At 40.4% G+C, this 24230-nt stretch overlaps 3 protein-coding genes across 3 annotated transcripts; 2 read left to right on the forward strand and 1 right to left on the reverse strand.

Moving 5' to 3' along the window:
* Positions 1 to 664: 664 nt before the first annotated feature.
* On the reverse strand, positions 665 to 4095 carry phospho2 (phosphatase, orphan 2). The gene is made up of 4 exons (XM_004067479.5): positions 4005 to 4095; positions 2606 to 2683; positions 2436 to 2530; positions 665 to 2361 (listed from the first exon to the last, which is right to left on the reverse strand). The coding sequence occupies exons 2-4, from the start codon at positions 2674 to 2676 to the stop codon at positions 1793 to 1795; spliced, it is 735 nt and encodes a 244-aa protein (XP_004067527.1). The 5' UTR covers positions 2677 to 2683; positions 4005 to 4095; the 3' UTR covers positions 665 to 1792.
* A 2129-nt stretch (positions 4096 to 6224) lies between these two features.
* Positions 6225 to 12377, forward strand: syap1 (synapse associated protein 1). Its single transcript, XM_004067480.5, has 9 exons — positions 6225 to 6553; positions 7731 to 7849; positions 7930 to 7996; positions 9448 to 9521; positions 9605 to 9744; positions 9818 to 9972; positions 11447 to 11496; positions 11580 to 11727; positions 11803 to 12377. The coding sequence occupies exons 1-9, from the start codon at positions 6352 to 6354 to the stop codon at positions 11931 to 11933; spliced, it is 1086 nt and encodes a 361-aa protein (XP_004067528.1). The 5' UTR covers positions 6225 to 6351; the 3' UTR covers positions 11934 to 12377.
* Positions 12378 to 14635: 2258 nt separating this feature from the next.
* On the forward strand, positions 14636 to 23845 carry LOC101174736 (adhesion G protein-coupled receptor G3). The gene is made up of 12 exons (XM_004067481.5): positions 14636 to 14802; positions 16999 to 17053; positions 17475 to 17565; positions 17921 to 18049; positions 18209 to 18367; positions 18453 to 18507; positions 18578 to 18669; positions 20022 to 20140; positions 20363 to 20646; positions 20784 to 20886; positions 20964 to 21286; positions 21384 to 23845. Exons 1-12 carry the CDS (start codon positions 14664 to 14666, stop codon positions 21497 to 21499), a joined length of 1665 nt encoding a protein of 554 aa, XP_004067529.2. The 5' UTR covers positions 14636 to 14663; the 3' UTR covers positions 21500 to 23845.
* The last annotated feature ends 385 nt before the right edge of the window (positions 23846 to 24230 follow it).

Genomic DNA, 24230 nt, shown 5'->3' on the forward strand with positions numbered 1-24230 from the left:
CATCCCTCCCTTTTCTTCCCTTCTTTCCTTTTCCGTCCGGTCCAACACCCAAGATTTTCAAACATGGTTGAAATTAATAAAGTTTGGCCTCAATTACAAAATTAATTAATAATACACTTAAAAGCGCAAAAAGGGTGAGTTTGCACGATACAGGCCCTTTTAGAATAAAATCCCTTTTGTAGTAAAATGATCAGGAAGTCATTTTTACTTAACAAGAAATCCTAAAATGTTTCAAAATCGAGACACAAGGAGTTTCACACAAGCTTTCAAAAAGGGAAAAATAAGATTTAAAAAAGTGAACGGTTAGATGAAATTACTTCAATTGAATGTTTAACAGCCCAAAGTTTTGTGTAAAAGGTTTTTATGTAACAACCTGTAGTACATTTTGATTACGGTGACAAAAAATAAGTGAGTCATTTAGAACATGAGGCAACCAAAATGAGAATATTAGTACAATTTGATCCATTTTAATAAATCCTTATCAAATCTAAAACTATAGCACTTATTCTTAGAACTAATGCACATTTTGGTTTCCAAAATTATGACAATGAAAGACAGACTAACCAAAAATCACAGTGTAATTTGAGTTTTTTGGTGTTAAATTATTATTTTTTTTGTCTAAATTTAAGGTTTTAAAACAAACAAACAAAAAATATACAAATGATTCATTTATGGAAACTTTATTATTAGGAGAAATTATTGGATTTTATGGCAATAATATTTTTAAAACACATTAAGTTGTTTAACATACAAATCACATATTTAAAGTATTAAATACTGCTAAACACTCAGTCCTCAAGTTTGTATGGTTTTTTTTCTAGAAAGGAGAGAAAACAGCCATGAAAACCACAGAACTGACCTGTTCAGACAGGATGTGCTGTGAACACTGCCCCCCTGTGGCACAGAGGAGCATAGCTGCTCTCAACAGATTCTAGCATTTAGCCAAAAGTGCGTTTTAAAACATAAAATATTTATGTTAAAAAAATACTCTGGAGAAGCCAAGAACATTTTTTTGTTTGTACATTTTGGTTAGCAGCAATTAACAGTGGCCAAAAAAAAATTAAAATAGAAAGAAAAATAAATTAAACGATTTAAATAGCTAAAAACAAAACAGTGACCAAATGTTCCCGTTTAAAGTGCAGCTGCAGCTCTGTCAAAAGTCTGACATGAAAACTAGTATTGAAGGAGGAGAATCCCTTTTTTTCTGTAAAATTCAAACTCATGTTAAAATCTTTTTGAATACATCATCAAATGAAACGTGAAAGTAAACTTCTCTGCAGAAGAACATGGTTCCAGAAGGTTCTCTAGGTTTAGATTTGATGGTAGTATTTTAAGTTTGTCTGCTCCCATCTTTGATTCTGCAAAAGCTGATTTTAAAAGTCAAAAAAAGTTTTTTTTCTGATTTACATTTTTCTTTTTTAATCATTTTTTTTCCCATAAAACTAAAATTCTTTTTTTTTTTTTTTAGAAGCTGCAGGAAGACTGAATAAATCAGCTCTTTTCAAGCAACAATCCTTTCTAGAAATGAGCATAAGGTTGTTTAGAGCTAATTTCCCTCTGGAAACTCAGAGTCGGATCACTCAGCTGGTCAAAAATGTAAAATTCCCAACAAATAAATGATCCCTTCTCAGAACCTGGCGACAATAAATGTGCTTCAAATTGTAGAGCATAGTTCTGGACGGAGCGCTTCTTCCAGGACTTCTTCTGCTCGGTTCTGGACGGAGCGCTTCTTCCAGGACTTCTTCTGCTCGGTTCTGGACGGAGCGCTGCCTCCAGGACTTCTTCTGCTCCGTTATTCGGACTGCATGCTTGCTTTGAGCTCCTGCAGGACGTCGGCGCCGCTGCTCCAGGGAACCACTTTGGCCGCCACCGAGATCTCTCCCGGCTGGGCCTCCAGCCGGGCCAGCAGCTTCAGCAGCGTGAAGTCCCGGCGGGGCATCACGGCGTCCTGCGCTCTCAAGCAGAAGGAGGGGCACAGGTCGTTGCTACCGTCGCCCACGTAGAAGACGCGCTCGTACCGCACGCCTTCCTCGGCCCGCTCGGACAGGTACCGCTCCAAGACCTTCCTCTTGCAGATGTTGGGGGGGCACTCGCTGCAGTCGTGAGAGTGATGGCGGCGCACCTCCATGTGCCCCGCCTCGTTGAACGCCGCCGGGTTGGTGAAAACTTTATCGACCGCCTCGCCAAGCCCGGCAGCCTGCAGAACCCAGTTTATGAACAAGGAGTTGGCGTCTGAGATGACGATGCAGTCCACGGCGCTTTTGTTCTCCGAAATAAACGCCAGCAGGTCCGCCATGCCGTCGGCGAAGGGGATGGTCTCCATCACGCTCCGGATGCGGTCCGGGCCGATACCCTGATCTCCTGCGCGCAAAGACAAGCCGAGGTCAGAAACCAAAGACGCGGAGCGCCGGACGAGCGGCACGGCCGGCGCTCACCGATGAACTTCATCACCCTGCACATGTACTCCATCCAGAGACCCCCCCGGTGGGAATTCTCGATGGAGGCAGGAAGGCGCCCGTCCGGAAGACACCTGAGGACAAAGAAGACATCATGAAACAGAATGTTCTCCTCCAGTTTACAGAAAAGGAAGCCTTTGGTGACCGACCTGACCACCCACAGGTCGCTGTTTTCATCCACCAGAGTGTGGTCGAAATCAAACACCATCAGGAACCTCATTGTCCCCCTGAAACACACAAAAACAGCATTTTTTAAAAGTATTTATGAATGTTTATGTAAAAAACACAGAAAAAATAACACGATTAGATGTTTAACTGCTATACACTCCCCACATTTCCAAAAAATAACTTACGGAGCCCTGTAAATACATCATTAAAATAAAAAACGTTCCAGTCCATCGGCTGAATCTGAATTTGCTCATAATGTTCTGGTTTGTTGAGGAATGTCGATGTCTTATCGTTTAAACCAGTATAAGTTCAATATTTGCTTTAAATTCTTGGTTTGTGTGTTTTAATGTATTTACTCCAGGTTTATAAAGGACAGTTTAAGGACCCTTTCTGATGAAAATCTTGTTTTAAACTTGTCCTTGTGGCATTTTTCCGTTGATGATGATGACGTATAGAAAGAAAACTGAGTTTATTCTGAGGATTTCTTTATCCAAATGACTTTTAGATTAAAAATAACAAACAAAAAACGATTTCTTTCCTAAATGTGAAGATCGGAAAAGAAGTCAAAATCCCGATTTTCTACACGTTCAGAGATTCCTGTACACGGATCAAACCCAAAATCATTTCAGGACGCGGACGTGCTGACGGACAGGCGGGTGGGCGTGTCTGGGGTGGGGGAGCTGGGTGGGCTTGTGTCTGTTTATCTCTTCCTGATAGGGCCTGTGCGTCATCACAGTAGTCCAGCTCCTTCTCAGTCTGAAGGTCTGCACAGCTTTATTTCTTACTATTGTCTGACTGGGAGATAAATAAACATAAAAACAGAGACGGGACGGAGTTGTTTGTCTGCTGTGACCTTTGACCTGAAGCCTTTTGAATCAGAGGGATTTCAAAGATTAACCTCATATTTCAATACATTACAGTTTGGTTAAATTAAGATGTTGTTGTAAGCTGTTTTCTATTGTCATATTGTGGCAGTTTTATTTGTGAATATGTTGTCGTGTGACCACTCATGGTTTACTTTATAATTTTAAAAAATTATTATTTATATTTGTAGGAATTATGACTGTTTATTAGCTTGTAAAATTACTTTATTTTCACTCAATCCTTCATTTCTCCGCGCCGAATTAAACAAACAGAAGTCGTTCATCTATTATCGCAGAAATGTTGTTTTTATAATCGTTTTTTTTTCTTTTTACTGTATTTCTTTTAGATTCGCGCGTGTTCTTCATTGGATTTGGTTCATTTTTAGCTAATAATTCCTGTAGCATTCTGTGTCAACAGTCTAGCATATAATACCCGAGGATTTATGTGGACATTTCTAAACTGTACTTTAAATAGATTGACAAAAATGCCTTCAAAATTATGGAACGAGAAACTCACCGCTCGCGGAAGCCAACCGTCACTGTCGTCTTCTTCGTCTGCTTTTTTCTTCTTCTACTGGATTTATCGATGCGCTGTAGTTACTGCCCCCTGCTGGTCACAATGAGTACTAAATATAAATCACAACGGCCTTTCTGCGGATGCTCACATTTCTGATGCAATGTAAAAACGTGTTTTGTAAGTGTATCTATCGAAATTTACAGTTAACTTGTTGGTTTTTATTTTACTAAGGATTTACTAATATTTTATTATCCTATTATACAAAATTACCACCGTTTTAGTTTGTCCAGCTTGTTCTAACGGTGAATAAAAAGTTATATTCAAATTATTAGGCAATAGATATGTACATTTTTTTAATTACTTTATTTATCTATTTGTTTGTTTGTTTGTGTGTTTGTTTATTTACTTTTTTTACTTCTGTGATTTCTTTTTTCTTTTTTCCGAGCTGCAGTGTTTTGAAATAATCCCATTCCTGCTCAACTAAATGTGACCTCCATCTTTGTTTAAGTTACTAAACATATTTATAAATTTAAATTTGTCTCAACGTTATATTGAAATGTTTATTTTTAGTAATAGTAGATGTTTTGGTAGCCTTAAAAGTTGATCTAGATTATGTTTGGCAGCTGATCTGAATAGCTTCTTTAGCTCTGACTGATGATGGACATTTAGGTTTTTTACCTGTTTACATCTGCTTGTCATGTTATCTGCTTCAAGCCAATCCTAAAATAATTTCTTTTGAATTTTTGGGTTGAAACTGGCTTATTTCAAGGGATCAGAGTATATAAATACACGGCATATAACATATAGAATTACCAAACCTAAGATGATGAGTCATAATCAAATTGGAAAGTAAAAAACTAAAAAGTGAAAGAGGATACACATATAAATGATGCCATTATATTGACTCTCAATCTTAAATAGATCAATTTGCATTCATCCATACAGTACATGACACATTCCATTCATTAAAAGTGAAGAGTGTCAGGAAGAGTTTAATTGCTTGAAAATCAGAAGGAGGAAGTAAACTTAAATAATTACACCCCTGTTAAGCTGTACTTAATAAGCACTGGATAGCATCACTATATTAGGATTGAAATTAAAAAGTCGCATGTGATAGAAATAGTGTTTTTCCCACATAATATATCTATTTTTTCCTTTATAACTGTATACCAAAGCTGAAAAATCATGTGCTACAAAAATGAATCAATTAAAGCATTTTCCCCTTAATTTTCCAGTCTTGTGTACTGACATATTTTTTACTGTTTGTGTGATATTTATATGGATAAGTCTTATCTATGCTTGTTTAATGAGTTCTGTCAATTTACCTTTCCTTGACTAATAATTTCTTTCGATAAACACTGATATAAACAATGAACACTAACAGTAAGAAAAATCTTATCAAATTAGGATAAAATCTATGTACATGTTGTAGCATTTAGACTCAACCTAAACTTCTAAACTAACAAATATTCAAAAATCTTAAGAGCATTATCCAAGTTGGGCTGCAAGGTGGCGCAGTGGTTAGCAGTCTTGCCTCACAGCAAGAAGGCTCTCTGTTCAAGTCCCACCTGGGGCACCTGAAAACAGAACAACAACAACAACAACAGGGGACATTGTTGACACTGTGTGGAGTTTGCATGTTCTCCCCTTGCATGTGTGGGTTTTCTCGAGGGACTCCAGCTTCCTCCCACTGTCCAAAAACATGCTTCATAGGTTAATCTAAATCTAAATTGTCCCTAGGTGTGAATGGGAGTGAGCCTGGGTGTGTGATTGTGGACACTCTACCCTGCAACAGACTGGTGACCTGTCCAGGGTGCCTCCTGCCTTTGCCCACAAGTGGCTGGATAGGCTCTGGCAACCCTGTGACCCAGAAAGGGAAAACACAGAAAAGATGAATGAATATCTAAGTTGATTGATGGTCATTACCAAAAATTATAATTTGTAGTGTTTTTCTTTTAAAAGGAATGTATAATAATTATTATAATAATTATTAATATATTAATTATTTTAATAATAATAATATATTATTGTTGTTGTTTATTTTTTATTGTTGTTGTTACTGTTTTTTTATACTTTTAACCCTGGAGAACGTACAGTGTCAGATGTTTCTCTTTTCTATTTTATTTTATTTTTCCATTGTTATTTGCCCAGACCAGTAAAGCACAGAATGCCTTCACTTCCCTGTCTTACCACAGGGTGGCAGTACGACTTAACTACCCTCCATTTTATATAGAGAAGAAGAACCGCTGACGCTTCATTTCCTGGTTGCATAAAAATCAATAACAGTTGAATTCGTAGTTTTTCCTATGCTTCCACTTTAAACTGTTGATTTTTCTTTGAGCCCAGAATGTTTAAAGGGTTAGGAACGTGGTTGGGTCTAGAGAACCCGGCACAAACGAAGACGCAGGAGGACGCAGAAGAGCAGAATGTGGTCCAGGAAGTGAAGGAAGAGGCTGAAAAAACGGAGGAAAATAACAAACACCCAGCTGAGGTGCAGCGGCGGACCGAGGCCGAGCAGGACAACCATGATCCCGGGAAAGGACTCAGCGGTAAGCCGGGGATACTTCAGCATTTACTGGCGAAAACGACGGGATTTGGTTTGTATTGTTATGGGGGAATAAAGTTCAGTTAGTTAATCATCATATTTCTATCGAATCTTCTCTCGTAAGTTTTCTTTCAATTTCAAATAACTTTTCTTCACAATAGTCTAAATCGAGTTTCAGTTTAAACAGTAGTTCGCCCTATTAATGTCAAGTAATAGTAAAAAGTAAGTTGTTAAAAGAAACGTAAACCTAAAACTAGAACTAAAAAATAAAATAGAAAGATCCGAAATGTAGATTTCAAAATAAAAGTTTGAAACAAACAAAGGAAGGATTTTTTTTTTTTCATTAAGCTCTGGATGGTTGAGCCAACGCATCAAAAGTTCTTCACCTCTTGCTCCCTCTGACGTCACATTAAACCTCCCCCTTCTCTCCCTATAGATCACAATGCTGCTTAAATCAATAAGCACAATTGTTGTTGTTTATTATCTGTTATAGTCCTTTGTTCATGGTTATGAGATAGAGGGAAAACTGCGCCAATGGCTTTATTGATTAGCAGTTTTTCCCCCTTTTATCGTCACAAAAAAATTTCTGATTGTGGGGAAAATTACTGTAACTTGTGTCTGTCCTTTCCACTGTATAGTTTCTGTTTTTTTTGTTTGTTTGTCATTCTGCTGACTGCATCCCTTAATTCGGGAAAATATCCAGGATGATCAAAAGACAATTCCAAGCATTGTTAATATCTGTTAAAACTAAAACGGTTTCACTGAAATCAAACGTAGTCAGTTTACCAGCGACTGATGGGTTTAACCTTAAGAACTTCCAAACAGCCTGAAAGTCCAAAGTCTTGTGCTGCATCGCTGCACGTAGAACCAGTTTGAACGTGGAGACGGTGAGGAGGATGGCCTCAGGCGAACAAAAAAGTACAAAAACTCAAAGGATGAAAAAATCCAAGAGTATTTGTGTCTCGCTGTGTCTGTAAAACATTTGGGGTTCAGTTGTTTAAAAATGTTTAGAAACAAATTAATAATCAATCAATCAATGTAATCTGTGAGCCCGTTTGTATCTGTTGTTGTAATATTTACTGTAACCTTTTTTTGGTGGTTGTACTGCTTGACTTTATAAAAACCACATGCTGTACTAACAGGCTGCTCCTTTTTGCTCCTTTTTCCTTCTGACTGTGAAGATTTCATCTTCAGTTTTGCCTCCAACGCCACAAAGAAGATCTCGGAGTCGGTGGCGGAGACGGCGCACAACATCAAAAAGACGGTGGAAGAAGGCAAAATCGACGGCATTATAGACAAGGCATGCTGCTCTTCTGGTTTCAACGTTCATGGTCGATTGCTTCAGCGTCGTATATTCACCGCAGAGATGTTTGTTTACAGACTTTCCTCGGAGACTTCCAGAAGGAACAAGAGAAGTTTGTTCAGGAGAAGAAGGCCAGAAAGTCCGGTAAGATTTCCGACAGTGGGATCTTTGTGTGAGCGTTGTTTATGATGCCGTCCGAGGTCATGTGACCTTACCTTCTCAACATTTTTCTGAGAGACGTTTTGGACAAACAGGTGCAGCTTTAATCCCCTCGAATGAAAATATTGGAATATAAATTGATCAAATTCATTAGTTGCTAAAAAAAATAAATATAACTGAAAAAAGTCAGTTTAGCAAATGATTAGGATTAAAAACAAGCAGCAGCAGCATTTCTGTGTTTAGTTTGTGTTGAAAAACAGAAAAATAGGTTAGTAGTATTTTCTGTCAGTGGCAAACATTCACTTTGCTGTACATCCATTTAAAAGTCATGACAGACTGTATGTGATTTTGCTGGCGAGGTCTGTCATGTAAACTACAGCAAATGACTCCAAACTCATAGAGTGAAGGATTTAGTCAGAATTGTCGCCGTTTCTGCTCCTAAAAACACCTCCACTTTGATGACAATGGTGTTTTGTGGTGTTTGGAACTCGTTTTAGTGGTATTGTTCTGCTGATGGAGGACATATATAAAGAAAATTAAGCTAAAAATAACATTCCTTTATTCACATTGTTGTGAATCAGGGGCAGATGAATAAATGTCACTTTGAAAAGATCATATTTATGAGGTAGAAAATTGCTGGGCGCTTGGCAAGCTTCCCGCTCCGCTCCATCTCCATGCATCCTCTGTCAGACAAACAGATCCGTCTTCGTTTTCCTCGTCTGAGCTGGAATCTGGATCCAAGGAAATTGCTCGCCATTCTTGTAGCACCGGTAATGTTTTGTTGGGGATGGGAGGGGCTGTAAGCTAGCGGGAGACCGGGGGGGGGGGGGGGGGGGTAGATGCAGGCGATGGGGACGCCAGCGGTTCCGCCTACAATGAATTACTGTCGCTTTGCAGAGATGATGTCCTAAAAACAGCACCGTTTTGTTTTTTGTTTTTTTGACCTAAAAACAGGATAATCAGAATTTAAAGGTCACTGGGAACGATAGAAACTGTACCAATAAAAAAGTCTCCCAATCAAGTAAGTTATCATGATATTGTCAGCGTCTGTTTTTATTGTTGTTCTGTAGTGCTCGATAATCCGTCTTTTTGTTTTTTCCAAGTTCTGGAACGGGTCATTATTACCCAGAATTGACTGATTCAGTCTCAGCTTCCTGACGTTTATCTGAACCTGTGAAGCTGCTTTTATGACCTTAAGTCACGACTTGTACCATGTGACCACAGTGGTTTACCTCCATGCTGCCGTTTCTGGTTAACAATGTTCATCTTATTGATTTAACCTTTATCTTACCAGGAGGTTCAGTCATAATGATGACCTTCCACCTGCATCGGCGCAGTTCAAACTGATGTTTTGCAGAAACAAAGTCAGCGTTTGTCACTCGAAGGTTTTATTGTGTGTGTGTTTGTGTTTGACTTGCGCTGCTGTGTGTTTCCAGAAGCAGCCGTTCCTCCTTGGGTGGGCTACAATGAGGAGGAGACCATCCAGCAGCAGATCCTGGCTTTGTCCGCTGTGAGCGACATTTCAACAGCGGCGCATTGGTCTGACGATCTTCCTGTTTGTGTGGAATCTGAGAGCTGTGGCTGTGATTGCAGGACAAGAGGAACTTCCTGCGGGACCCTCCGGCCGGAGTTCAGTTCCACTTCGACATGGAGCAGATGTACCCTCTGGCGGCCGTCATGCTGGAGGAGGACGAGCTCCTCAACCGCATGCGTTTTGACCTCGTTCCCAAACAGTAAGCAGCGCAGCGGCGTTCGGAACGGCCCGAGTGACACGAGTCGGCTCACCTGTGTTGATGTGTTTGACAGCGTGAAGGAGGAGATGTTCTGGAGGAACTATTTCTACAGAGTGTCTCTGATCAAGCAGTCTGCTCAGCTCACGGCGCTGGCGGCGCAGCAGCAGCAGCAGGATAGTGGCGACGGCGGCGGCTCTGCGGCTTCACCTGAGGACGTCGTCTTAACAGGTTAAAGCTCTAAAATGTGTTTGAATGTAAGAAGAAATCCTATTTCTCACTGTGATCATCTCAGCAAAGAGAAGAAGAGCTTCTTCAAGTTCATTGAATTCAGTAGCAGACAACAAACCGATGGTTTCCTCTGAGAACTCACTCTTCCTCCTGAAGATCCAGACTCTTCATCAGTGTGAGAACATGAGAGGAGGGAAGCTCCACTGCAAAAGATGCTTTAATGGCTCAACAAGAGCAGAAAATGCTCATTTAAGAACTACGGTGGCCCTGAAGTGCACATTACATCTGCAAACCTCTCAAGGCACAAACAAATGAAAGATCACAACCACCATTTAAAAAAGCAAAACAATGAATTAATTAAAAAAAATACTAGATAACATATTTTACACAGAGGTAACAACTATTGTCTGTTTTTAGATACTTCCATAACAAAGTCACTTAAATCTATCTGTTTCCTATAAACTTTTTTTTTATAGAAAAAGCAGTCGTTTTACGTTGAATATGTGAAAAGAAAGCAGGTGAATAAAACATTGGCCTTTGTTCACCTGAAGCTGCTGTTATTTGATGCTCTAACGCGTAACAGAAGTACATCACACACAAAATGTTATTCTCTGACATGAACTGTCAATCAGATTTCTGCCTAAATCCTGCAAATTGAATTTCATTTCATCTAGATCCTCTGCTTCTTCATCATCTGTATTTCTGAGCTCTCCGTCCTCCTCTTCCACTGCTTTTCCCTGGTCTAGTCGTGCCAACTTCTGCTGTTGCTGTTGGTAACAATCTCTGGCAAAATGTCCACGCTTGCCACGCCCCCAACATGCCCCATGGCGTCTCTCGGCGCTTCTTTCAGCACTCATGCAACCACTAACACCACGCCCTCTGCTGCGCCCTCTAAAACCACCACGACCTCTTCCTCTGGGGCGGCCTCGTCCACCTTCAAACATGACATCATTTGCACCCACCATCATGACATCATCCTCCTTTTTTCCTCCGACTGCAGGACTTTCCTGCATGTCTGCCAAAATTCTCAAACTTTCAGAAAAGCTTTTAAAGTTCTCTTCTTTCCCATCATTTGAAGATTTTTTAATCTGTTTACTAATTTTACGTGTCATTTGTGTCTTTTACAGGTGAAAAGCGTCTATAAAAGCAAAACTAATAAAAACCACGATGGAGAATTGAATGAAAACACAAATTTTCAACAAAATATAGAGATTCAATTGTCATTTTTGTTTTGTTTTTTTAGAAAAAAACTGCTTTTCAAGATCGATTAATCATTTAATAGATTTTTTAGGTAAATTCTAGATTCTTACATTTAAAAAATCAAAGTTTTAAGTGGAAAGTTTAGAAACGAGTAGAAATTTAAGCAAAGTACTTCTATCAGCTGAATGGATTTAGGCTTTTGGAAGTGTTACTCAGCCCCCCAGTTTCTTGTTTTGGTTGTTTTCTCGTGTTCATTGTGACTTTTGTTCTGCAGACAGCGTGAGAGCCAGAACTCCTCCGGTCTCCATCAGCGACTTAAAGAAGGTAAAAGCGCCGCGTCTGCTCACATCACCTCGCCGTTTATGCATGAAGAGGAAACGCTCCTGTTTTTGGGTCAATCCCCCCAGGAGGACGAGGGGGAGATTTCCACGAGTCCCGGAGTGTCGGAGTTTGTGAGCGACGCTTTTGACTCCGCGGCCTTCAGCCATGAAGATCTGAGGAAAGGCATGGAGCAGCTGGTGCTGGACAAGAAGGACAGCGTCCCGACCCCCGACGGTCGGTCTCGCCACCGCACTCGTTGGCCACTTTTTCGCGGGCGAATAACTGACTCTGTTTCTCGGCTCGACGCAGATTTTGCCGCAGACTGGGAGAAGGAGCTTCAGCAGGAGCTGCAGGAGTACGAGGTCGTGACGGAGTCGGACAACAAAGACGACCAGTGGGACCAAGAGATCGAGAAGATGCTCCAGGCCGACGACAGCTAGAAGCTCAGGAGGGGTTTGTTGATCCAGAGCGGATCCGTAGTGACCAACTCTAGAGGGGGGGCGGTACCCTCACCGCCCTGATGAACTGATGTAGAGCAGGTCGTAGCTGCGCCCACAGTACTAGTGAAGTCCTGCTTTCTAAACAAGTTTGACCCACTTCTTTCTCTCCACCCTCCTGCTCTTGATGGAGTAAGCCTCCAGGGGGCGCTCTAGTACAAAGGGGTCAGTCTGGTGTCAGGTGTGCTCTTCGTTTCTGCTGCTGGTTCCTTGTACAGAAGATGTGTGTAAATAGAAGACATTGCAACAGAACTGACTTCCCTGCACCAGATTGTTGAATGAATTTGGCCCAGTTTCAGTGAAAACGTCACTTTTATGTTCTTTCTATGCTGTAAGAACTCGGTTCTTCTTCTGTTCTACCTTCTTTAATAAATGTTATTAATATTATGAGGGTTCTGACTGTGACGTATTTTTCTAGAAGTCTCCTCAAAGTGTGGAAAATATCCTGCAGAGCAAAATCTTTCCTGAACGAGAGGCTGCATCTTCAAGACAGATTTAACTCAAATCTAAACCATTCTGTTGATTATTAATGTTCTATTTTCCTTGTAATACTGGTGTCTACCCATAGGTGGTGCATCACAGGAAAAAACTGACCTTTGGAGGTGCAGAAAGTTCTTCTGCCTGTGATGTTGGTGTTGTTTTTCTGGCGTTCTTGTGTGTTTTCGGGGTGTTTTTTCCCGATCATTCCAACGCCACATGAACGCAGCATTTGGCGGGTTGTCAAATCGCGGCACACATCTGCTCCTCTTTCGGTTAAATGTTGGGACCGTTGTTGCCCACGAGTCCACACGTTTGCCCACCCCGGTCTAAACCTGATAGAAATAATTGCTCGTCTTTGAACTGAAAAAACAACTTCCCAACAAGTTTGTTTTCTTTGAAGATCCGTTGAGAGACCGGTTGGACGGCATCTTTTAGCATGAGCTTCATGCAAAATGAAACGGCGATAAACAGTTTACATATCAAAACAGCTAAATAATAAGATAAGATGTAGAGTTGATCCTTGTTTTAAAAATCAATAGCAATAATCGATTTTCTATCCAAGTAATCCATGGAGGTATTTCAGCCCCACAAAACTGCTTTTAGTTTGACCTTCCTGTATATTTGGTGTGCAGGTAGACCGTGCTAAAGAGGTCCTCAAATCTGAAGGTTGCAGGTTTGGTTCCTGCCATTCCTCACAGACATTGAACTCCACATCAGTTGTAATGTGCAACTGATGCATGACAGACTGAACCAGGCTCGCTAAGTGTCTGCTTTGACGGGCAGAGGACTGGAAGGCGTTGATGCATTTGGGCATATTGGCGGATGCTGTTAGGCGGCTGGCCGCAGCAGTGGTTGCACAGCCATTAGCGCCTGTGGTGCTGGTGGCTGGACACCGCGAGTGAGAGGAGCCATTACGCTGAAGGACGCCTGCTGAACTCGTGTACAACACAAAGGCTGCATTTGGAAACACCTTGATGTCCACCCAGAAGAGGAAGAAGAAGTGGCCAGGATGAAGGTGTGGACAAACCACTGTCTCTGTGACACGAACTCCAAACAAATGGATGGATGGATGAATGAATGGATGGATGGATGAATAGATGGATGGATGGATGGATGGATGAATAGATAGATGGATGGATGGATGGATGGATGGATGAATAGATGGATGGATGGATGGATGGATGGATGAATAGATGGATGGATGGATGAATGAATAGATGAATGGATGGATGGATTAATGAATAGATGAATGGATGGATGGATGGATGGATGGATGGATGGATGCACATAAATGGGGGGGAAAACAGCCCACATGTGTTTTAATCCAACTTTATTTAGAAAGCCATTAAAATCCCCAACTGTGTTTATTTATTGTTTTATCAGATCACATCAGGCTTTACATAAGCAGACTGAAAAAATGTCTGCATTGTTACTCCTCAGCAATTTTTTTTTCTCCTCATTTTTTGTTGCTTTGTAGACTGAACCCAAACCATCACCCAAAAATGGAGGTTTGAGCTGAATCATGGGGAAAGTGAGTCATGGACTGTTGTTAGCCACTTTTCAAAGTATTAGAAAGAGTGCGTGTTTGGGAAAATGGCGTGCATGGGCGGCCATTCACCTTGATGAATAAGGGAAACGGTGCTCAGACGTGCCCCAGCATGCAGCGCTGTGAGGCTCATGCAGGGTGGTTTCTAAGGAATCTGCAGAGGAAGTGGTCTTTCCATGCCAACATTAATGCTAACCCTCATCGTGACATAATTTCTGTTGGGAAATGTACAGATGCGTGTGGCCAGAAAAATCAATAAATGCTCTTCACCACAGCATCTTGGCATTTCTCCTGCTGCAGTGAAATGATTTTATATAACCCTGCAATAATGAAAAGATTTAAAAATGCTGGACAGAATGTATTTTTCCCTCTCAGTTGGGTTTGATTTTCCTAAATGTTTGTTGACGCTGGTGGATTTTGACTCAAATCGACAACGGTTCATGTTTGGAAAACTCTCACAATCCACATTTTTGTTGGCAAAATTGTGCTTTTTGTGGTTGATTTCTGTACTTTTTCATAAAGTTCCAAAAGAAAATAATTGTAAAGAACTGAAATCTCTCTAGACTAATGAATAAACATGATTTCTGCCTCCTCCCTCCCTATATCCCCCTCCCCGCTGGGGTGAGGAAGGAGAAAGCCTGCAGCTCATGTCATCCTTGTGCAATCCTCAGGAAAGCGCAGAGATGCTTGAACATGCCGAGAACCGAAGACGCAGACCCGGCATGTGGATGTGGATCACTCTCGTGCTTCTGGAAGTTTTCTGCTTCTCTACCACCTGGACGACCAGTAAGTGCTTTTGAACTGTGTGTGAGAAGGAGAGTCCACAGAGTTTAGAGGGAAACAAACGGACAGCAAACCAAAGGAAAACTCTCTTCAGGTTTTCTGCTGTTTTACAGCAAAAATCTAGTGAGGATCAAACAGTTCAGACTGCTGGGATGTTTTCACATTCAGCTCCAGAGATTTATTTTTCACCAAAATGCTCACATTTCATCTAGAATTTGATTATTGGAAGAATATTGTCTGAAAAGTCTGGAAATTCTTAAAGTTCGACTGCTGACTTTTTAGACTAAGAGAAGCAAAAAAAGCTGTCTTTTATTGTTGTAATTGTTGTTTTATTGTTTTAAGATGTCTAAGTTGGTCTTTTGCTTCTCTTTCACTTCCATCCAGACGTCTCAGATCCTCACAGGCTGCTTCTCTTTTTTCTGTTGGTCCTAAACGCATAAAGTCATTTCAGTTTTCTGTTGTTGTAAAACAGGTCTCAGTCGTTTTAGATGCTTAGAAAATCTGTCTCTGGATTCCCTTTTTTTTTACTTCTGAGGTTTGCACGATAATCCATCTTCTTTAAGATACCATAGTAAATATTTAATGCATTCAAATAAAGACTTTTTTTCTTCATCTATTTTACTCAGTTTAGCTCGTCACCATTAGTGTTTATTTTTAGTATTTTGTAAAACAATAATTTTATTTTTGCTATTTTATTGTTAGTTTTTTCTTCTGTTTTCCAGATTTGATCATTAATTCAGGCTGTGGTTCCACAAACAGTAGTTTTGTTTGCTGCAATGTTTTCCTTTGTTTTTCCTTTTTTTAATTCATATTTTGCAACCACAAGGAGGCGCTATCCTGTGCTTTTGTGTGCAGATCCTAAGTGCAGATAAACCCAAACACAAATCAATCATGTGAATCTCAGAAACCGCTCACAGTGGATCAGTCAAGGGCCGGGTTTAGAACGCATTACAAGCAAAAATGGACTAACGTTGGCGGAACGAGGAGGAGAAGAAGAAGATGTTTTCAAGAGACAAAAAGGAAAAGGAGGAGTTAGAACTTTGACAGAAAACTAAAGAGTTGGTGATTTGATTTGATTTATTTTTTCAAGCATTAAAATAGGCTAAACAACAAAAAAAATCACAGATTTATCAAACTCATTACAGAATTGATGAAATCCATAGATGCAAAACCAGAAAAAAAAAGCAAAGACACACTTAAGTCACATTTGCTTAATTAAATATAGTCATTATTAGCTAAAGACATGCTAAACTGGATTTATAGTTGGAAAAGGAGAAGCTATCTTAATAATCCCGCCTCTACTGAGTTCATTTGTTTTGTAGTTTTACATTATTTTTGTAATCCAGTTCTGATCAGATAGATAAGAAAAAGGAAAACTTGAATCTCCTGTGTGATCAAGACGCCAGATGGAAAGAAAGAGAACAAGTAGGAGCAGCTTAATCATAGTGTGGAAGGAAGGAGGAACAGAAAGAAAGAGAGAGTTTGCTTAGAACGTTCTGGAGGTGTGATGTTGAACATTGTCTGTGGTGATCCCCAGAAAGACAGTGAACCAAAGGGAAAATTCTAGAGGTATATGGATGAGGAAGATCAGGGTGTCTATGGAGGAGAAAGGGATGATTGGAGCAGACTACAATGGACGTGTGGAAATGAAGTTTGGCGCGGAAACAAAGTAAGGCTCGGGTGATTCTTCTTGTACAGATGCTGTAATCTGAAGGAGATGCTGCGGCAGGGGAGAGTGTAGCCAGAAAACATATAGGAAGATGGTGGTGTGTAGTCGGGTAGAAGCCTCTGTGGCTCATCATGTTTGCAGATGACATTGTGATCTGCACTGAGAACAGGGAGCAGGTGGAAGAACATCTACAGAGGTGGAGGTTTGCTCTGGAAAGAAGTGTGTGAATGAGAGGAAGGTGAGGTTTTAGGGAACAGAGAGGAAGATGTTGGGGTTCTTTGTGGGAATGATGAGGATGATGATGAAGGATAGGATCAGAAACCAATCCAGCAGAAAAACAAATCCTGATAGATGTTTGGAGAGAAATGCAGGGAAGCAGACTGAGATGATTGGGACACGGACGACAACCCCTAAAGAGGACAGCAAAAATACAAAGAAAATCAATTTTTTTGGTTATGGTCTTCCTAAAAAGCCTAGAATTTTTTTTATTGATGCGTTCTGGGTAAAAAATATGTCCTTTTTTTTGACAGACTGGTGTGAAAATGTCCTTGCTGAATGTCGAGGAAATCCTGCAACTTGGACCAGGTGCGTACGTCTCCCTGTTTGTTCGCTGATATTATTATCTGTTGGTGTTATTGGTTTACTGTCAAGAGAGCAAAATGTTGAAACTGAGGAAAAAAAGATTTATTTAGCTTTATTTCAGTTTTTTCAAATATTCAGAAAAACATTTCAGTTTTCAGTCGATATGAAGAAATTGCACAGAAATTGGTTTAATGCACCACTTTTACAGACCCACTCTGATCATCTTTTGATTTATTTGTAGTTTTATTTTTTAGGTAGAAACAGCATTTTTGTTGGTGAGAATTTTAGGGAAATTAGGTAAAGGTTTTTGTTGACCCCTTTGAAACTCAAAGAAAAGTGAACAAACAGTTTTAAAACTTTTGATCTTTACACCTCCTTTTGTACACCGAAGCTTTGGGTTAAACGTCTTTCTTTTTTGTGACAGGTGTTATGAAGAGAGAATTCTAACCTGCAAGCAGCGCGGTCGCAGTCCTATGCCAGGTTTCCGTCGCAAGAGTGTTCCAACTTCACTAGAGGTAAGGCTGTAAAGTTTGGTTCTTAGGGGTCAAAGAGGGAGCATTTTTATCTAAGATGCAACATAAAAACGTAGGGACATTTTTTCTGGACAGTAAAACGCTTTATTATAAATTTGTTTAATATTACTAATGACAGTAAAGAGTTGGGGTGTTGTTAGGGATTGTTTTGTTTATTATATGTATTTATTTGCTCATTTGCAAAGTTCAAAAACTAAACTAAAAGCTGACTTGATTAAAAAGAAAAAGAATTTTCTTTTCTGCAGTTTCATTGAAAATAGCAGCAAAAACCTAAACTGTAAAAAAGTCTTTTACAAACTTCATTTGTCAGACTTGTTTGTTTATTTTATTTTTTTAGGCTAAAGTAAATGTGACGGATAACGTGAGGGTTCAGATCCCGCCCTCGGCCCTCCAGAAAATCAGAGGAGCTGCAGCTTCAGAGGAGGTCACGGTGGTGGCCTCCTTGCTCAACAGCACTCTCTTTGAGGTCAAAAAAGCATTCCAATATTTTTTGTTTTTTTGTTTTTGTGTGATAAATACTACTAAAGTTTATTTTATTCAGTTAGAGTCTAAAGCTATGATCATCAGACTTTTTTTTTTTTTTAATTCATGTTAGCTCATTTTGTCTTTTTTATCTCTGCATCAGACCCCCCCGGAGCAAAAAGCGAAGGATGAGTCGCCCCAGCAGCCAGACAACAAACCCCCGTCTGTGTTAGGCTGGGCAGTGCTGTCAGTGAGGAGTGGAACCAATCCAGTCAAAAATCTCACTGAACCCATTAAGTTAACCTTCAATTTTGACGAAAAGGTAATGAGAAAACTGCAGCTTCTGACTTGTAACGACTTGTTTTCCTCATTGTTCTGTTTTTCTTTTTTTGAATGAAATGTTTCAGGTCCATCATGGGATGTGTGTGTTTTGGAAGGAGTCAGAAAGTCCCGGGGGAAAAGGTATAAAACAAAGTTTAAACCGTTTTTCTGCTGTTAAATAGGAAGTCTGAACATCATTGTTTGCTCACAGGTGAATGGAGCACAGACGGCTGTCAGACCACTCGCAGCGGAGATGAGTTCATTTGCAGCTCCAGTCACATGAGCTTCTTCGCCGTACTTGTGGTAAACACCAAGTTTCCGTTTACATTCATCAACAAAAAATAATGAAAAATCTCCCTAAATTGTGACCTCATCAAGGTAGAGCCCGACCCTCTAGTTGGACCCCAACAATTTATTGTCGGGGACGAATCACCCTAAAGCAGAATTGTCCTCATGACAGAAGAAGAGAAACCCCAGGTTAAGTCCTGGAAACTCTGGGAGAATCAACTGGAACAATGTAGGATCTGTTCTGACCATTGACTGTAGATGAGAACTGGACTGAGTGACTCCTCCCCCTTGGCGTTCCAAACAGGAAGTACCCACTGGCTGCAAGAAGCCAAAATCTCTAAGCCTTTTATAGAGATCTATTGGTCAGAATGAATATTTCGGCCATGCTGACTTTTTTTGACGAGTTTTTACTATTTTTACTATGGTTAATTTTTTAAGTTATAAACTGACCAATCAGGTTGGCTCAATAAAAGTATGTGGTCTCAACAGACCTCATGTAACGTAGAGGTATGGCATTCTGACAAGCTAACTCTTGATTGGCTAGAGTGGTTGCCATAGAAATATTGACTCAGACCAATCACTGCTTTCTGACGATGTCTGGTTCCAACATGGCAACGTCCTTATCAACTCTGACCAATCGAATGCCTCGATTAAAGTCGGTGGAGGCTGCTAACGTTCAATTCGTTTGATTGACAGATTTCATGTAGCCCGCTTTTAAGTAGAAGGGGTGTCGACTCCCAACAAGCTCACTCCTGATTGGCCAGAGTGGTTGTCATAGAAACAATGACTTCAGACCAGTCACCGCTTACTGACAGCGTCTGGTTCCATCGTGACAAAAATGTCGCCTGAATAGACTTAATTTAATTGAAATGTTTTCTATGATTGGTGTCCAGTTCTCTATTACAGTCAATGGTTGTGACCTACGAACAGAGGAACAGCTTAGCACTCCTGTTCACATTTGTGGATTTGTGACTTTGTAGATAGCATCTGGCTGACCCCTTCCATGGGAAAGCTGGAAGTGTTGAATCTATGACCCATTTTCATAGATATGTTCATTCACGGGGCGGGGGGTTGATGATACGGAGTCAGCAGCACTTCAGCCATTCCTCTGGTAGAGCTTTAGTCCGCTACTTCTGCCTTTTGTTCTTCCATTTTATAAACAAAATTCTTTTGCTCAGTTGAACGGCGGAGGGATTTGACTTTAGGTGCTGAATACAAGCAGGAGAAACAAAAGACGAGTAATGTTGATGCAGAATCGAATCATTGGAAAGATTAACTGCATGAAAAGGAGCATTAGAAGACAGTTCCAGATCTCGCTAAGAATAAACTCTGACGTCTAGATGCAAAATATCTGCTTTTTCCTTCAGAACCAAGAAATGTCGGTGGGTGCAGCTCACTCCAGGAATCTCAGCTACATCACCTATGTGGGGTCAGCCCTCTCTGTCATCTTTGCATTCATCAGTTTCTTTATATATTCCCTTCTGCGGTGAGTATTTCACTATCATTGTTTAAATAAAACTGAGATTCAAGCTGCGTAAAGACTAGACCTGTTTTTTCAGTCCAAATTCAACAGAAATGGGTGAATGTTTAGAACTGGTTGATGCTGGAATTCTCAAACGAGTTCAGTCTTGTTGCTTTGCCTTTGTCTGCTTTGTAACGAGCTTGTCAAGCAATTTTCACTGTGAGTAATCTCAAGTTTCTTCCTCAGTCGGCGGGGGCGTTCTGAAAAGGCCATTGCAATACACATGCATCTGACGGGGGCGCTGCTCTGCCTCCATCTCAGCTTCCTGCTCTGCAGCTTGTGGTTTCAGATGCTGGAGGATCAGGAGGATGGGTGGGTTTGCAAGGGTCTGGGTCTCATCCTACACTGGTCTCTGCTCGCCACCTTAGCCTGGTTGGCTCTGGAGGGTTTCCACCTTTACCTCCTGCTGATTCGAGTCTTCAACATCTCTGTGGAAAGATACATCCTCAAGCTCAGCCTGCTGGGATGGGGTGAGTCATGCAGTCTGGACTGGGTTCAGATGAAGTCAGATAAATGCACTTTTCTTGGGTTTTTGTATTTCGTAAGTTGTGCGTCACGTTTTTTGACTTACTGAGGTCTGAGGTGAGTCCTATCTCTTTGTTGTCAGGTTTTCCAACCCTGGCTGTACTGGCATGTGGGATTTCAGGCGTCTATGGAAAATATAATCTAGAACTGATGGACGAAGAAAAGTCCAACTCAACAGCCCCAATGTAGGAAACGACAATGACAGATTTTCTCTAAGAATCGCACAGAATTGCTCACTCTGTGTATGTGGATTTATGAGCAGATGCTGGATGAGCAGCGAGTTCCAACACAGGCAGGTGGTCGGCTACATCACGGTGGGCTTTCTTTGCCTGGTGGTGCTGTACAACACCTGCATGCTGGCGCTGGTGGTCTTCAAGATCTATCTGAGCAGAGGTGACGGTTTGGGCTTTAAAAGCAGCAGCCAATGGAGGAAGGAGAAAAATGAGAACGGGCTGGACTTGTGGAAAAAGTGCGTGGCAGTGCTGATCCTCAGCTGTGTGCTGGGCTTACCCTGGGGGCTCGCCAGCACCACCTACATCTCTCTAAGTGGAGTTTATGTCTTCACAATACTCAACTCCTTGCAGGGTAAGTAAGTTTGGTCATTTTCTCATTGGTGCTGTTAAATGTGAGAATCCTCCAGAAAAATTCAGCATTTTCCTGTTGTTGTTGTTTTTTTTTCCAGGCTTGTTTATGTTCCTGTGGTCTGTTTCGTTGCTCTGCAAGTCTCAATCTCACAAGAGCCCAGCAAGCAAAGACCTGTCCACGCAGAAAATGATAACTGTCAGCTCAAGTAACTGATGCTCATTAAAAAAAGGAAATTATCATTTAATGTTTGATATATCCTGATGCAGAGTATGCAGTTAAGCATGACTTGTGTCTTCTTAATTATGACCAAATTGTTTTCGAAGTTGGAAAGGTTTCCACCTTTTCTCCGCCCCCGCCACACGCTCAAAAAGTCACCAAAATTTGTACACACCTAGGACCCGGCGCAAGTGAATTTTCGACATAGCACACGACACCCCCTCTCCAGACGATGACATCACAATGAGCAATATTATAAGAAAATGAATGGGCCAAAAATAGCTTATGGAGCCAAAAGTAAAATGTAAATGACAGTTACGTTTTTCCAAAATATGGGAAAATGAGCTTTTATTCAAGCGATTCTCACTAAATTTCACACACATGCCGCTTGCTTAAGTTTACATTGACCCCAGGAGTTTTGTTGACCTTTGACCTCAGGAAGAGGCAGCCATCTTAAAGTTTTTCTTCAGCACCTTTAGTACCAGATACTAACGAAAACTCGCTCTGGAGATTTTCATTGATCATTTTCTAACTTCTCAGCCATCATTAGGATGCAGTTCTGGAAAAAATGTAATTCGAAACTGGATTTCAAACGGCTTGTGCATGGCAAACTCCAAAAGTGGCGTTCTCCTATTACTTGCACCTTTTTTAATGGAATTCTGTGAAAATTGAATGCATGCATCCATGGCTAGAACTGACCTGATTGATATAACATTGTATACGAACATATAAGGAATATGGGTGGGGTTGGCAAAAAAACTCTGTTGCCAAGGAAATCCAAAAGTTTGCTTTTTCCGATTCGTCTGAAACAGAGGTCGATCTGTTCGAAATCCCTTGGAGACCAAAACACAAAATTGTTGTGTTGCTATGGAGATAAAACCAACAGAAAAGCCACCGTTTTGAAAAAAGTGGATTTTACATTAACTTATCACATGTACCTGCAATGTTTTTCTGTCAGTTGATTATGCCAATCTGAATGCTAGCACTTTTAGCCACATTAGCATAACTAGAAGAGTTAGCATTATAAGTACTTTAAGCAATTGTGTTTTTCTGAGTCAGTTGATGATGCTGATGGCAATGCTAGCACTTTTAGCAGCTTAGACAGCCATTTTAAATATAACTACCGTTTTTAGCCAAAGTTTTAGTCCTCATGTTCTCAGGCACGCCTTTCCACAAGTGAGGGTCTTGGTACTGGAATGAGGTCTTGCTGTGGGGAACCTGGGGACCTCCTGCACCTGAGGATCAAATGGCTTTGGAAGGTTCATAAACTAAATCAGTTCTGATTTAAAAAAAAAAAAAAAAGGTCCAGGTCTATCAAGACTTCCATAAACGAATAAAAGGATCTTATTATCGACCCTAAAGGTGACTGGGAGCCAGTGCAGAGATTTCCACATTGGTGTCATGTGCTCCTTTCTGGTTCTGGATAGAAGACGGTTTTGAACAAACGTCCCACTTTATGGGCACAGAGTTACCGGAACATGGAAGGTCCACTATGGTGTTACCTTAAAATCCAAAGCAGTAGTTCAAGGCATTTAACTGTTCTCAGTTTTTTTTAAGCGAGCTAAAAATGATTTTTTTTATATTAAAAACAAACGTCCAACTCTGAATTCCAATGGAATCATGGTTTTTACAAAGGTACTTTGCAATTCTACAATGAAGTCCACAAAATCGGTTGAATTTTGCAAAGAATCTGTAAAAAAAAAGGTTCAAATCCATAAATCAAAAACAAGCAAATTACAGATTCACACCTTTAAAATGTCAAAACTTTTCTGTCTCTAGAAATCTTTGCATCATGCGTGAATGCACGTTTTCTCTGTGAGTGAACACACACACACACACAAACACACACACAGATCCACAAACTCAAGTTATTGTAGTGATTTGACATTCGGGGGAGGAATCTGGTTCAAAAACGTTCAAACGGGTCAGTAAAGGAGCAGAAGCTCGAAGGCTTCAGGACGATGAGGACGTTTCTGCAGAGGAAACAGAACAGTCAAAAGACGGGGTGGAAATTATTTGTAACAGTATTGCTGATGATCACACACAGCCCTGTAAAACCGGTCCAAACCTGCAGATGCATCATGTAAAAAATAAACACACCTATAAAAGAAGGAATAAATATTATTTCACCATGACGACAAACATGTGAAGTTCAATTTTTACTTGGTGTTCTGTCTTAAACTGTGACTTTACCCAGTTTTAGACACTGTAATATTCACATTTATGTGTCTGTTCATTCTGTTGTCCTGTTATGGAAGTAAAATATTTTTTAAATGTAATTTGGTGTTGTGTTATATGCTTTGTATGAGCTACAATTACATTAAAATTAACAATTAAAAAAAATTGCCTGGACGTTTATTATTCTCTTTCTGGTATCCAAACCATTTCTTTAGAAAGTAGTTCCTTCTTTGTTAACTTGAGTTCGGTCCAGATACCTGACCATCGTCAGAGGAGCCACTTTTTTGCCATAACAAGGCCAGATGCTTGGAACCAACACAAGAACAAAAAGAAACATCATGAAGGTAAGAAGTTCACTTAATTGAGTTAAGTCCTTAAAGTCTTCCTACAGTATCAGTAGTACAATATTTGCTGATATTACCCTAAACTGATGGGCAGGTTTGACATATCTATTTAAAAAATCTGAAAGACAGAATCCTTTTTTTTTTAGGTACTGGATGGTGCGATGAAATACACTATTACCAGAAGAATTGGCTCACTTGCCTTGACT

The sequence above is a fragment of the Oryzias latipes genome, chromosome 3 (genome assembly GCF_053564925.1).
Source record: "Oryzias latipes strain Hd-rR chromosome 3, Olatipes_Hd-rR_3.1".
Taxonomy (NCBI): domain Eukaryota; kingdom Metazoa; phylum Chordata; class Actinopteri; order Beloniformes; family Adrianichthyidae; genus Oryzias; species Oryzias latipes.

What these genes read in the sequence shown, in the direction of transcription:
- phospho2 (XM_004067479.5), bottom strand. Translation starts at nt 2,676, where the DNA reads ATGAGGTTCCTGATGGTGTTTGATTTCGACCACACTCTGGTGGATGAA. An exon ending in AGCGACCTGTGGGTGGTCAG is followed by an intron (nt 2,531 to 2,605) that starts GTCGGTCACCAA and finishes CTTTGTCCTCAG; the next exon opens with GTGTCTTCCGGACGGGCGCC. An exon ending in CAGGGTGATGAAGTTCATCG is followed by an intron (nt 2,362 to 2,435) that starts GTGAGCGCCGGC and finishes CTTTGCGCGCAG; the next exon opens with GAGATCAGGGTATCGGCCCG.
- syap1 (XM_004067480.5), top strand. Translation starts at nt 6,352, where the DNA reads ATGTTTAAAGGGTTAGGAACGTGGTTGGGTCTAGAGAACCCGGCACAA. An exon ending in TTTGACCTCGTTCCCAAACA is followed by an intron (nt 9,745 to 9,817) that starts GTAAGCAGCGCA and finishes TGTGTTTGACAG; the next exon opens with CGTGAAGGAGGAGATGTTCT. An exon ending in CAGCGTCCCGACCCCCGACG is followed by an intron (nt 11,728 to 11,802) that starts GTCGGTCTCGCC and finishes GGCTCGACGCAG; the next exon opens with ATTTTGCCGCAGACTGGGAG.
- LOC101174736 (XM_004067481.5), top strand. Translation starts at nt 14,664, where the DNA reads ATGTCATCCTTGTGCAATCCTCAGGAAAGCGCAGAGATGCTTGAACAT. An exon ending in AATCCTGCAACTTGGACCAG is followed by an intron (nt 17,054 to 17,474) that starts GTGCGTACGTCT and finishes TTTTTGTGACAG; the next exon opens with GTGTTATGAAGAGAGAATTC. An exon ending in TCAACAGCACTCTCTTTGAG is followed by an intron (nt 18,050 to 18,208) that starts GTCAAAAAAGCA and finishes TCTCTGCATCAG; the next exon opens with ACCCCCCCGGAGCAAAAAGC.